Source organism: Carlito syrichta, unplaced genomic scaffold (assembly GCF_000164805.1).
Source record: "Carlito syrichta isolate Samal-C Ts95f unplaced genomic scaffold, Tarsius_syrichta-2.0.1 Scaffold288891, whole genome shotgun sequence".
Classification (NCBI taxonomy): domain Eukaryota; kingdom Metazoa; phylum Chordata; class Mammalia; order Primates; family Tarsiidae; genus Carlito; species Carlito syrichta.
In genome coordinates, this window is record NW_007232987.1 from 416,059 (window position 1) to 431,202 (window position 15,144).

Genomic DNA, 15,144 nt, shown 5'->3' on the forward strand with positions numbered 1-15,144 from the left:
TGTCTTTGCAGTTTTTATAACATTTTTTTTTTTTTTTGAATTGGAGACCCAGACTGGAGAGCCATGGTACACTCACGGTCCCCCCAGTGTTGACCTGCTGGGCTCTGGCGATCCTTCTGCCTCAGGCTTCCAAGTAGCCGGAACTATAGGCGTGCACTACCATGCCTGGCTAATTTTTTTATTGATTGTAGAGTTGAGGTCTTACCAAGTTGCCCAGGCTGGTCTTGAACCGTGGGCTCAGGCAATCCACTCGCCTTGGCCTCCCAAAGTGCTGGGATTATAGGTTGAGCCACTGAGCCCAGCCTAGAACATTTCATTCTAAAAATGACTGATCATGAAGAATCAAGCATTTGTCTTGCCTCTTTTATGGGAATTGTATGTCAGAGTAAACAATAGCTGATAAAGAAAAGCTCTTTATGGAAGAATCATGGGCAATATATAAAAGGCAGACAAAAAGTTACCATTTTGCAACTCCTAGTAAAACAAGGGATCCACAATAATCATCAATGACCACCTAAAAACCATAGGTGAAAGACTGATAGATAACATAATCATCAGCTGGAAAAGGCTGACAACAACTTGAGATCATTTATTAATCTTAGTATCCCTAGATGTAAGACAGATAGTACTTGATCTACCAATTTATATGCAACGTGGAGGACCAGAAGATAAATGGATATCTTCTCTTAAATCACAAATCAGTACTCAGAAAAACTCAGATGCTGTGACTGTGACACTGTCAGCTGTTTTCCCCAAATGTTAATATGAACATGAGAGATGATATGTCACACAATCAATAGCATACTTATTTACTATCTGATTTTGGACAATTTATTATCTCTACCAGTTTCTGCATCTGTCAAATGGGTATAATTCCTAAACTTACAGGCTTATCATATTAAATTAGGTGCTTAAAACAATATATAAACAATTATCAGTAGTAATAACATGAATTATTAGTAATGGAATAATGGCAATTTTGGTAAAAAAAGAATTATACAGAAAAAGGGCTAGGACTTTTAAAACAAAAATTGCTTCTTGTATATAAAAACTTCTTGGTTCAAAAATTTTAATATTACTTTACTGTAGTATCCATACCACTGTATAGGTTTCAGTTAAATAAACAGAAACACATATATTCACAGTATTTGTTAGATTTAAAATCCTCCTCTCTTTAACTCAGATACATACGAGATGATTTTCTTACCTTATCCAAAAGGTGTATTATCATTGGTACAAGATTGGCATCAATTACTGCCTGAACTTGCTGCTGATTTCCTGCAGTGATGTTAGAGAGGAACCACACTGCTTCCTGTAGAACAAGACCCTTTCAATATTTCTTATTAAAAATAAAATCCACATCCGAACTAAGAACAAAAGCATTCACTACACTGTTCAAATAATTTTATTATGGGATGAACTACATAATAAAGATCTTAGGAATCTCAATTCCTTTATCCCCTTTTCCATATTTTCTTTGGACAAATTACTAGTGGCCCTAATTCAAGTCACAATGAACTAACCACTAACCCTTCTAAATAATCTTGAAAGCAATGTTCCCAAACAGTATGACTCAAAGGGAACTAGGCCGAATAGCTACTAATGAACTGATGAGCTGTAATACAAACACAAATCCTAAAACTGTGGTACATGAGATTCAGCGCCTTTCCCTCTATACATGCACGTCTTTATTTCTATTCTATTTTAAGAATCCTAGCCAAAGCAGCCATGTCTCAATTACTGACAATAATGGAGACATGAAAAATGAGAGTTGTTTTTAATATGTATACTTATATGTAATAGTCACTCATGGCACAATTTCCTTAAAGAAAAAGTGGAACCAGATGGTTGGTTGCTTTATTGTTCTACCTTAATAATCTTTTTATGTTACCCTTGACACCACAGTGGTGCTACTTTTGAAAAGATGATGGTGGTGCCAAGTACGTCATAAGTTTCATAGACAACAAATATATACGAAACCAGTTAGCATCAAACAAGATGACAATATTTACCTAACATCTATGTAGAATATTACTATAATTTACCAAAGTTAATGCATTTATTAAATTTACCAATTTAGTACAAGGAAATATTTTCTCTATTTTTTAAAAATGAGGAATCAAGTTTTACTCCCCAAAACAGTACTATGAGCTAAGGTACCCCCGGCTCTTTGGATCAGATCACAGGACCATGTTTAATGAACCTGTTAGAGACTTTAGGGTGCTGGGCTAGTTAGGTGAGCTGTTCTTGGGTTATAATCATCGGCAATGTTGTAATCAACAGACCATGTTATTTCTACAACAGCCTCAGATGCACTCCAATATCAGCATCACCAGTCAGTGCCCCCTTTCCGTAGCCACCACAAGCACACACACATGCACACACTCTCTCTTAGGTATCTATAAAATAACCTAAGAACTACTTAACTAACATATTAAAAATCTCCAGTCATACAACATTCAACACCCAATTATCTCTATTTCATCATTTCCAAGAGAGCCAAAATGTACTTTGCAATTGGTTTGTTTTATACATGGGAAAACCACTTACTAATCCATGTTATAAAGAGTGAACTGATTAATTTTCTCTTGATGTCTAAGTAAGTTTATATTAACAATGTTAGAGACAATTCTAAGACCCCAATTTTACAACTAAAAACTGAAGTTTTATATGCTATTTTAAAAGTATTTTAAAAGACTTACTTTATTAATTTTCTCTTTGGGATGTGTCAGGAGTGCTGGAAAGTGTGAAAGGGCATCACAATTCAAAACAACTTGCGTTTGCTCATCAGTTCCAGTAACAATGTTGCCCACAGCTCTAAGTGCAGCAGTCTGAAATATAAAAAGATTTACTGAGATGTTGTTCTACGTGAGATGCTTCTCACTAAAAGGTATGTTTATGTAGGTTAGAAAGATAAATGTAGTTATTCATTCTTTCATTCCAATGAAGCTATCCTTTTTGAGCACTTGGTGTCAGGCACTGATTTAGGAAGAGAGGTTTCAATAGGACAGATAAAAGTGCTAGCTTGTATGTCGCTTACATTATCATCAAAGAGTCAATAAACAAAGAGGAGAATTTTAGATAATAATTAGTGCCATAAAGAAAATAAGACAGTATTTTACATCTAGTGTTCAAACAACAACAACAAAACACAATGCCTTTCTGGAGGAAAGTCAGAAACTGCTTAACACGAGGTTTCACTATCACATGAATTTGAATTATCAACTGTTTTTCTGTGGTCGCAATAGGTCATTTTCTGTTAAGTAAAAGCTTTATTCCCCCTCTAAGTTTTCCTTCTACAAGACAAATAACCCAAGTTTTTAAAAAAATTAAGATATTATTCACAAAACAACAAAGTCACCCTTTCAAAGTGTGTAATTCATTTGTTCTTTATATATTTAAAGTTGTGCAACCACTACCAGTATCCAATTCTAGAATATTTCATTACCCTAAAAAGAACACCTGCATTTATTAGCAGTCATTTTCACTGCCCTCACCCCCAGGTCCCTGGAAACCACTATCCCTGTCTCTCAGAATTTGCCTATTTGGGTCATCTCATATAAATGAAATAAAAATGTACTTCGCCTTTTGTGTCTAGCTTTTTTCACTCAGCACAATGTTGTTAAAGTTCAGGTCATAACATGTTTCAGTACTGTATTCCTTTACATGGCCAAATAATATTCCACTGTATGAATATATCATATTTTATTTAACCATTCATCAGTTGCTAGACATTTGGACTGTTTTCATTTTTGGGCTATTATTAATAATGCTGCTATGAGTATTTGTACATACATTTTTGTGTGGATATGTGTTTTCAATTTTCTTGTTTATGTACCTAAGAGTGGAAGTGATAGTTCATATTGTAACTTCATGTTTAACTTTTTCAGGTACTACCAAACTGTATTCCAAATCAGCTACATCATTTTACATTCCCATCAGCAGGGAATGAAGATTCCAATTTCTCCACATCTTCACCAATATTTGTTATTGTCTTTCTAACTATAGTTACCCAAGTGGGTATAAAGTGGTATCTCACTGTGGCAGATAAGCATTTCTTTAATGATTAATGATGTTGTGCATCTTTTCATGTGCTTACTGAACATTTGTATGTCTTATTTGGAAAACTATCTACTCATTTTTAAACTGAATTGTCTTTTTGAGTTTTAAGAGTTCTTTATATATTTTGGATGTAAGTTCCTTTGCAGATGTATAACATGCAAATACATATTCTCTCCCATTCTGCAGGTTGTCTTTTCACTTTCTTGATGGTATCTCCTTTGAAGCACAAGTTTTTTTATTTTGGTGAGGCCTAATTTATCAATTTTTTCCCCTCTGGTTGCTTGTAGTGTTGTATCTTAGAAACCACTGTCTAAGGTCATAGAAATTCATGTTGCTATTTTCTAAAAGGTTTATATTTTAAACTCTGTAGATCTTACCATCTTCTATATATATATATATATATTTTTTTTTTTTTTTTTTCTTCAAGCTTCACAGTTGATTCTGAAGTTCAGCCAGGGTTGAGAAATAATGACTTATGCTGATAGTTTTCCTTATGCTATTATTGTACTTTACAGACCCTAAGCCAGTATCAGATTACTACAGGCTATTTACCTCAGAGAGGTAGGGACAGCTTGCTTCATCTCCCCCCTTACCGCTGCAGCTTGACAGTTACTGCTTATAAAATTTGTGTGAACGTCTCACCACCTTCTCTTTTTGGCTCTTTCTAGATGCAGGTTCTTTAGGATAAATATTATGTGGAAAATTAAAAGATAATAAAAATTAAACATTAAAGAAAAAATTTTTAAATAATTAAAAAGGAACACTTTAAGAAGCCCCTAAACAGTACATCTCAGTACAAAGCCATTATCTCAGTGCCAATGAGGCTAACAGTTAACTAAACTTGCCAGCTTAAGTAAAAAAGGACAGTTGGCAGTAGGAAAGTGGGAGAGGAAGAAAAAGTGCTTGTTTCAGATGCCATCCAAGTTGCTATAGTGAAATGCTCCGGTCTACATTAGACATCAGTAATCTATAATGGTGTCTGTTTTTTGGTAAGGAAAAGGACATTCTTGTTGAACTATGGCTCTCGTATTTCATTTTCTTTAAAATGGGAATAAGAGCCCTGGTGGTTTAGTGGTTAGGAAAATAAATACATTAAAAAAATGGGGAAAAAATAACTAACTTTCTATCAGAGATGTTGTTATGCTAAGATTTTACAGTACTGAAACTGCCCATCTTTAAATACTATGCTTAAATCAATTAGTGGTAAGAAATACTTACATTTTATCAAGAACAAACAAACTTACCTGAACTTTAACTTCCTGATGGCTGAGCAGAGGAACCAAATGAGGAACTATTCCAGAGTCTATTACCATCTGTATTTGTTCATTGCCAGCATCAGTAAGGTAAGAGAGAGCCCAGACTGTATCTACCAATATCTAATGTGTAAAATAAAAATTAAAATAGACTTTGAATATTTTCTCACTTTATTAATACTTAACCACACAACTAATCTAAGAATGTTCTACTACTGTTTTTCTTCCTTTATTGTCAGCTCAATTCATTGGAATCTTTAGTGTCTTGAACACCATCATCTATAAATATCTGTAATAAGTATGTGCATCTTTGAGCCATACTCTGGATATTTAATTATGGTCCATATTCCACATCAGTATCCAATCTGAATTAAGATACACACAAACACACTACACAGCACATAAAACAGAGAAAAAAGATATTCTCTTTCCCAAAGGCTGAGGGATAAAAGGTCTAAAAACATTGTGGTTAATTTATAAAGTTGGAAAGATTACATATATCCAACATACACAGTGGTTCAAAACATCAATACCAGATGGATACATACAAGGAGTTCTATAGTATGGTGAGTACCATATACTATGCAAAAAGCCAGTAACCTGTTTTTAAAAGTTTAATCTTTTCTAACCAGTTTGCTTTGCCTTATGGAACTAGAGACAACTTGCTAAACAGCGTATGTCCCTCACAACAGTAGTTAAAGACATTAAAGAATAATCATAGGTTAACCTGTGAGACCTATGATTTCAAAAAACATGGTCTATAACCTGTCATGGGATTAGAGCTTTTTAAAAAAATCACCTAGTGGCCATGTGTGGTGGCTCAGCCTATAATCCTAGCACTTTGGGAGGCCGAGGCGAGAGGACTGTCTGAGCCTGGGGGTTTGAGACCAGCCTGCGCAACTTGGTAAGACCTCGTCTCTACAATAAATCACAAAAAATTAGCTGGGTGTGGTGGTGTGTGTCCGTAGTTCCAGTTACTTGGAAGGCTGAGGCAGAAGGATCACCTAAGCCCAAGCAGGTCAAGGCTGTGGTGGCCATGAGTGTGCCACTGCACTCCAAGCCTGGGCGACAGAGTAAGACTCTAATTCTAACTTTTTTTTAACCTAGTTGAAAAATATATATATATACAACAGCTGCTACTTAAAAAGACAAAAACAAAAAAAAGCGGCATCCATAATTAACTTATACTAAAAAACAGCCTACAATTGTTTAATGATTATATTTTGATAACAGTAAGCCATGTGCTTAAACTCTCTCAGTATGTTAAAGTCCTAAACAGAACTTATGGCCAAAGGGCAGTATGACAAACAACTGATAAACTGTTGCAAATAAAAATATATTTACTGTCAAAGACACAGGAATAATTGTGCTTGAAACTTTACTTCCAAAACCTTTCTAGAATATAAACTTTGTGTCAAAAGTCAAGCCTCACAGTGAAGAAAACCTTTACAATTCTAAATCAATGTTATACTTAAGACATCCAAGAAGTTCCTAAAAGGAGAAAATAGCACTTTGCCATGTCCTTTCAGAAATTCAAGAAACCTCTAAGGATATTTTTAATGTAAAAAGACACCAAATGAAACAATTTACACAAATAAAGTGGTATCAACATACATGTAATGACAAAATGCCAATCTGCAAAAATAACTAAATTCTTTTTCTGGAGTATCACATATATTACAATTTGTTAACACAGGCAAAACATTTCAAGTTACTTGCTCATGACTGTAGATAAAAGCTGGATATGGTTTTGCTTTTTTTTTTTTTTAAAAAGGCCCAATGCCAAACATGTTAATGATATGCTCAGATCAAAATCACAATTCAAATAAAACTAGATCTCATATGTACTTTTTGTCTTAAAAAAAAATTTTTTTTTAAGGGTCTTGCTTTGTCACCCAGGCTGGAGTGCAGTGGTCTTTGCCTCCTGGGCTCAAGCAGTCCTCCCACCTCAGTCTCCTAGGTAGCTGGGACTACAGTTGTGTGCCACCATACTTGGCTAATTTTTTTTCTTTTTTTGTAGAGGTGGGGTCTTGCTATGTTGCCCAGGCTAATCTTGAACTCCTGGGTTCAAGTATTCCTCCTACTTCAGTCATCCAAAAGCCTGGGATTTCAGGTATGAGCCACCACACCTGTCTCGTTATATACTTTTTGTATCAGAGAAAGTTTATACTGCATGGTAACAAGATTACTAACTAAAACTACAATGTAATGTTGATGTCTCACTTATGGTCTGCGGAAGCAGTTTTAATTTCTTTTTTTTCTTTTTTCTTGTTTGATGGTCTGATTTAAGAACTGGTTGCTGGCTGAGGTGAGTGGATTGCCTGAACCCGCAGGTTCGAGACCCGACTGGGCAACTTGGCGAGACCTCATCTCTACAATAAATCATAAATCAGCCAGGCACGGTAGCGTGCGCCTGTAGTTCCAGCTACTTGGAAGGCTGAGGCGGAAGGATCGCCAGAGCCCAGCAGGTCGAGGTTGCAGTGGCCAGAAGTGGCCACTGCACTCTAGTCTGGGCGACAGAGTGAGATTCCAACTCAAAACAAAAAAAACAAAAAAAACTTGCTGCTAATGTTTACTAAGAAGATTCTATCTTTACTAAACATTATTTAGTAAGCAATATTAGTTACTAAGCATGTTACTAAAAAGAATAATGCAAACTGGCTTGAGAAATTCTTTAAGATACAGCAAAAGCAAGAAAAATGTAGTCATCTAGATTGGGGTAAACAGGTTTTTCTGAGTAAAGTCAACTAAGATGTCTAGTTTTCCAGCAGAGGTATAAACTTTGAAATTAATCTCTCTTGCAAATCTTTTAAAAACAAAATATTGAAATTTATATTCTCTCCATTTATATAGCTCTCCATTTCATTCCATGTTCTCCCTTATCTAGTATACCCCTAGTTTCTCTAAAACACTGAAGGCTAGCCTGACTTTTATAAGCAGTCAGGGCAGTTTTCTGTGTTAGCAAGAATGAGCAAAATATATTTGTTATGTTTAAAATCTTTGCCTGCCCCGATTTTTTCCCCTATTGTTTAGATAATTAAGAGTTATCTAGATGAATGAGGCCACTGCCAAAGTGACTGTAACTGGAGAAAGTAAAAATTGAATTAAGGAGCAACTGATGTTGATGGTTTAGAATATATATGAATACAAAGCCATACATAAGCACACACATTTTTCTTTTTTATCTTTCAAAAAACAAAAATACGCCATTGTTTTGTTAAGCATCGGTCAGGTCATATGGCTCTCTTAGCTATGGCCGCCATGTTTCCCAGCTTTGGCCCCCTCCCCTACTTTGTGGTGGTGAATCTCCTTTCTCCTCTAATTTACTTTCTAAATAAACTATATTTTCACATCTAAAACAAAACAAAAAAATCCACTATGTATCGGCTCTCACTGACCAAGCGTCAAAATGAGCTTCCATAAAAAACTCATGGAACTGATCAAAGACATGATCTTAGCGAGGAAGATCACTAACTGGGCAACTTAAAAAAAACTTTCAATGTGAGTTTTTATGACACTAATACATATACACACATATGCCGGTCATCCAGACCAAAATAACAGTTACATTTGATTTCCTCAGTGAAAGTATATTTGTAATACAAGTAAATAAAGAGTAAACATAAAAATACCAAATATGTATTAAAGCTATTGAAATGAAAAAACCTTGCCGGGCTCGGTGGCTCAGCCTGTAATCCTGCGCCTTTGGGAGGCTGAGGTGAGTGGATTGCCTGAGCCTGCAGGTCCGAGACCCGCCTGGGCAGCAAGACCTCATCTCTACAATAAATCAAAAAATCAGCCGGGAGTGGTAGCACATGCCTGTAATTCCGGCTACTCAGAAGGCTGAGGCAGAAGGATCACCGGAGCCCAGCAGGTCGAGGCTGTGGTGGCCGGGAGCGGCCACTGCACTCCAGTCTGGGCAACAGAGTGAGACTCCAACTCAAAAAAAAAAAAAAAAAGAGAAAAAGAAAAAACCTGACAGAAAGTACACTGACAAAATGTTTTAGTGTAACAATTTCAGTCAGAGGAAGAATCCTAGACGCACATATACATAAGTATATGACAAGAAGCATTTACTCACATTTACGTCTGTGTGATGAATTAAAACACAAAGGGCTGGAAGAATCTGAGGAGAGAAATATAAATATATATAGATTTTAAGACATACACAGATAAAAACATACACATAATATCTATTTTAATTTAAAACACTTGTTTACCTCCTGAATGGTTTCCATAGGTGGTGGTGGGTCTTTGTGGCGACATAAGTTGACCATAACCCAAGTAACATTTCTTAAGAATGTTATAGGGATAGATGGACTTATGAAGGAAAGTAAAGGTTTCACAACCCCAAGACTTATGACATAATCTCTACATTGGGGCCCATCACCTGTAGAGAAAAGGACTTATTAATTCAATAAAATATATTGACAATAATCATTTTCAGAAAATTAAAGCACTGGGTATAATATGCTGCTTCCTGCATTTTAACCAGATACACTGTTTAGTTGTATATAAGCCTTTAAGCAATAACTAAGTTAATACTCAAAGTCTTTGAGCCTAAAGAAACAATATAAGGTGCTAAGGTATTCTTCGGCACATTATTCCTACCTTCTTCTTTATAAGCTGCTTACTTATAAAATGTTTCCATGTCATCTAAACTCGGAAAGCCTAAAGGTTCTTTAAAAAACTCATACTTTGTGGGCAGTTTTACTGTTGCTTTTATCTTTTCTCTCAATGGTACTCTCAATTTAACAAATTTCTATGTAATAAAAAAATGAAAAAGAAAATATTTACAGAATTTATACTTATGACCCAATATCAGAGCACCAAGAATATGAACTATAAATTACTCCATACACTTAAAAAAGTATATCAGAAAAAAAGAGAAAACCAATAGTCCTACAACAGTTGTTTCCAATGTGATTTTGGGTTGCATTCAGATCAACTGAAGCAGAAACTGTGGGTCTGAGATTCTGTTTTAGCAAGTCCTCCAAGTGACTCTGATAGTATACTAAAGTTTTAGAACCACTGTCACAGAGAACTACCAAGTTTAATTTCTGTATCTAGAGTGTCACTAAAATTTCTAGTATGAAGTCATGCTGAAGTACCACCATAAGTAAAAACATTGTTTTTCCAAATACTTAAGTATTTGGAGGTACAATGCTTGCTCTTTTTGCTTTCATGTATTCTAATTCCAGAATGTCACTGGAATAAAAATCTGAAAACCAAGATACTATGTAATAGTTCTAAATGTAAAATTTGGCATAAAAGCAAAGGAGTGAGGAACTCTGGATACAGAAACATTCCTAATAGCAGTATATTCTTTCCAAGAACAGTTTATAGAAAAATCATCCCTTAAAAACTCATGACCATGCTTTATGTTCTTACATGCTGGCCCTATAAAAGGGCTATAAAGAGAAGGCATATCAAAGCAATACTAATTACTTCCATGCAAGAACAATAAGAATCTGGAAAAAATAATCTTTAGAGTTCTTCTCCTTCATCAAATTAGCAAGATCCCCTAGAAAAAGCACCCCAATCCCCAACTCCAGTAGCTAGGCCGCTGAGCTACATCAGGGGCACAATACAATTCAGGCCCCAGATTTTTTTCATTCTCTGCTAGAAGATAGTTCTTTGAATTTTTGAGTTTGGATTAAATTAGTATCTAGTTAAAAAACAAATCATTGAAATAACAGAACTGTCTTTATTTCGCTATAATTATTTATCAGTGAAAACCTGAAATCCTAGGTAAACTGTCTTCAGACTACAGATATATTGATTCCTAATGATAGGAAATATTACTATGTTTTACATATTACTAAATTTTAATGTACTAAAGTCTGCAAGAGATATAAAAAAATTCATTTTATACTCTTCTGAGAAATGTCATTATGGAGAAAAATTATTGGTTTAAGTTTTGCCTCTTTTTTTCTTGTTAGTTTCTCTGATGGAGAGAACAGAGAAATAACACGATCCTCACATAGAACAAGAGAAGGTCTAAACTGTATACATATTTCAAAATTATTAAATAGTTAAGAGTTGAATACATACAAAAAATGTAACGATATCTTAAGCAACAAAAACGTTCATTCTGTTTACTATGGTTTTATACTTACACAGTAATGGAGTAAAAATTTCTGTAAGCTATTTCACAAAAACTAGTACTAAAGGCAAATTGTTTTTCCTTTTTGACTACTAGTAGCTATTTTTATTACCTAGCATATGATAACAATTGTTGAACTAGTTTTACAAGCTTTATACAAACCTATGATATTTCCCAATGCCCACACTGCTTGCTCACAAACATTCTGATGGGGTGAATGGAGAAGCCTCAAGAAAAGTGGCACAGCATCTGCAGGAGGAAAATGTAAGTTAACATTCAAGGGTGAAGAAACTATACTCTAAATCAAAAATTAATCCTGATTCTTTAGCTAAAACCTCAAAAAAACCCCAAACAAAACAATAAAAATTAAAGAAAATTATAACAACATTTAAAATATATCCTCAATGATTTTTATTAGAACAGTGTTATTGAAAGAATTTTGATTAGCAGACTACTTACTTAGGATCAAAATGAGTTTTAACAAAGACATGTAACATTAAACTTGCAAAATTTCACTCACAATTAAAACTGGATTTAATTCCAATTTAAGATCAATTTCTTACAGATTAAGTACTATCTTCAAATTGAAAAAATAAAAGCCAATTGTTGAAATAACTTTCAAATACTAAAATTTAAATTAACAGCATGGGTAAAACAGGTCAATGATTCCTGGGCTACACAAGACCTTCTGAAGCAGAAAATGATTCCACTACTAAACAAGGATGGGAAACACAGAGATGGGTCTGTATCTGAAGAGAATACTACACTCAACAAATTACTATTCTTGCTTTCTTCCTTCCGAGACTACTTTGAAAAATGCCATTCATGTACATGTAGACTAACCATGCTTACTTATAATAAAAAGGAATTCATTTATCCATTATTTTTGTACTTTATAACAGATTAATAGTGTTAAAACAAATTTTAAGTCTCTTTCTAATCTTTAAAGACAACCCAGGGAGGAAAAAGAACAAGAGGAATATGACACTGTCACGGAATCATAAAATTTACCTAACAGCTATGCAAAACAAAAAAAAGACACAACAAAAACTGCCCAACTCAAAACTATACCAATTTTTGTAGGACTTAAGGTAAATATCCTTTCTAAGTAATAACGCAAACAAATGCAAATGTCTACATAATAAAATGCTTACTTGAACTAATACCTTCATTTCCCTTCAAAATCATGAAGAACTCTCTTTAAAATTATTAATTTTTTTATGGTAGAAGAATCAAATAGTATTCATGGAAACGATACTCAGGTTATTGCTTCCAATAATAATTTTCTACTTATATTTCTTGAAACATAATAATGAAAGATATTCAAGCCAGTCTTTCAGTGGGACTACTATATGGAAGATTTCTTTAAAATATATGACGGAAATCTCATTAAGAGAGGCTGACAATTGTGCTCGCAGCTGTCGCTACACCGCCATCGCTCTCCAACGCCAGAGCTGCCTCTAGCTCGCCGAGCTCCAGCAGAAGAAGGGGGGTAAGTAAGGAGGTCTCTATACCATGGCTCCTACAAAGTAGATTGCCCACAAATCGACCGGTGGTAAAGCACCCAGGAAACAACTGGCTGCAAAAGCTGCTCGCAAGAGTGCACGCTCTACTGGAGGGGTGAAGAAACCTCATCGTTACAGGCCTGGTACTGTGGCACTCCGTGAAATTAGACGTTATCAAAAGTCCATTGAACTTCTGATTCGCAAACTTCCTTTCCAGTGTCTGGTACAAGAAATTGCTCAGGACTTCAAAACAGTTCTGCACTTCCAGAGCGCTGCTATTGGTGCTTTGAAGGAGGCAAGTGAGGCCTATCTGGTTGGCCTTTTTGAAGACACCAACCTGTGTGCTATCCAAGCCAAACGTGTAACAATTATGCCAAAAGACATCCAGTTAGCACGCCGCGTATGTGGCAAGTGTGCTTAAATCAACTATGATGGGAAACACTTCATTCTCAAAAAAAAAAAAAATTCTCTTCTTCCTGTTACTGGTAGTTCTGAAAGCTAGATTTCCTCCCCACACCCATGGGGTCAAACGGTACCCAAGTATACGATTGCGAGTGGAAAAATAGGGAGCAGAAATCAGGTTTGGCAGTTTTTCCAATTTCATTTGTGTGTGAATATTTAATATAAAGGCGGGGATGTAAAGCATTAATGCAAGTCAAAATGTTTCAGTGAACAAGTTTCAGCGGTTCAACTTTATAACAATTATAAATAAACCTGCTAAATTTTTCTGGATAATGCCAGCATTTGAATTTTTTAAAAACAAGTAAATTTCTTATTGATGACAACTAAATGGCGTTTGTAGCATTTTTATCATACGGTAGATTCCATCCATTCACTATACTTTTCTGAGTTGTCCTACATGCAAGTACATGTTTTTAATGTGTCTGTCTTCTGTGCTGTTCCTGTAATACATTAAACTATAAAAAAAAAAAGAGAGAGAGGCTGAAAGGCAATGGAGCAATGGGAAAAGCTCCTTTATTTTTACTGATGTCCTATAAATAAAGTGTAACAACAATAACATAATCTGCTACTATAATTAGAAAATGTTCTCAGATTTAGAAAGGAATAAAATAAATTTTTGGAAACAGAAATGTCAGTCACCAGAACAAGATGATTAAAGTAATATACTTAAGTTGGCCTGTTTCATAAGCCTATGTGTTACTTAGTAGCTATTATTTTTTAAAGTAGTTACATCTTATAATATAAATTGCTGCTTCTTACTGTCCTTTTTTGAAAAACATAACAATTTTCTTGGTTAATAAGAAGACTTACTGGACTGAACTACTGCTTGAGTTTGTTCAGAGGTCCCTGATGCAATGTTTGTCAAAGCCCATGCAGCTTCAAACTGTAAAGAAGGACTGCAAAAAAACAAATAATTTTTTTTTAAAAAGAAAGCAGGATTTATTGAGAGGACAAAAAAACTCCCACAGTGGGAGGGGACAAGGGGGTTGCCCCAAAACAAATAATTTTAAACAGTAGGGATTTTTACATTGACCCAACTATCTACTAAGCATTCTCCCCTCCAGCTTTTTTTCTTTTTTTTTTCAAGACATGGTCTCACTTTGCCACCTAGGTTGGAGTGCAGTGGCACAATCATAGCTTACTGCAGCCTCGAACTTCTGGGCTCAAGAGATCCTCCTGTCTCAGTCTTCCAAGTAGCTAAGACATGTTATGTGTTTATTTTTTGTAAAAACTGTGTCTTGTTATGTTGCCCAGGTTGGTCTTGAACTCCCAGCCTCAAGCAATCCTCCTGCCTGAGCCTATCAAAGTTCTGAGATTATAGGAGTGAGCCACTGAACCTGGCCTTAGCATTTTAAATGAATTAAATATTTTGTTTCAAGATACCTATCCATCTAGTCTTTTTTTTTTTTTTTTTTTGAGTTGGAGTCTCACTCTGTCGCCCAGACTGGAGTGCAGTGGCCGCACCTGGCCACCACAAGCCTCGGCCTGCTGGGCTCCGGCGATCCTTCTGCCTCAGCCTTCCAAGTAGCTGGAACTACAGGCGCGCGCTACCACGCCTGGCTAATTTTTTGATTTATTGTAGAGATGAGGTCTCGCCAAGTTGCCCAGGCGGGTCTCGAACCTGCGGACTCAGGCAATCCACTCACCACAGCCTCCCAAAGGCGCGGGATTATAGGCTGAGCCACCAAGCCTGCCTTATCTAGCATTTTTAAAAACATTCAGCAACCATTTAAAACATCTCTTCAGTATAAAAGTA

At 35.4% G+C, this 15,144-nt stretch overlaps 1 protein-coding gene across 3 annotated transcripts in view; it reads right to left on the reverse strand.

Moving 5' to 3' along the window:
* Positions 1 to 15,144, reverse strand: part of KPNA4 (karyopherin subunit alpha 4) — a 57,013-nt gene that overhangs the window by 11,362 nt on the left and 30,507 nt on the right. For all 3 annotated transcript variants that reach the window (XM_008053949.2, XM_021710406.1, XM_021710407.1), the window contains 7 exons: positions 14,199 to 14,284; positions 11,584 to 11,670; positions 9,536 to 9,705; positions 9,397 to 9,441; positions 5,307 to 5,438; positions 2,703 to 2,831; positions 1,208 to 1,312 (listed from right to left, as the gene is read on the reverse strand). In XM_008053949.2, coding sequence (XP_008052140.1) covers positions 1,208 to 1,312; positions 2,703 to 2,831; positions 5,307 to 5,438; positions 9,397 to 9,441; positions 9,536 to 9,705; positions 11,584 to 11,670; positions 14,199 to 14,284 — 754 coding nt within the window. The remainder of the gene's footprint in view (positions 1 to 1,207; positions 1,313 to 2,702; positions 2,832 to 5,306; positions 5,439 to 9,396; positions 9,442 to 9,535; positions 9,706 to 11,583; positions 11,671 to 14,198; positions 14,285 to 15,144) is intronic.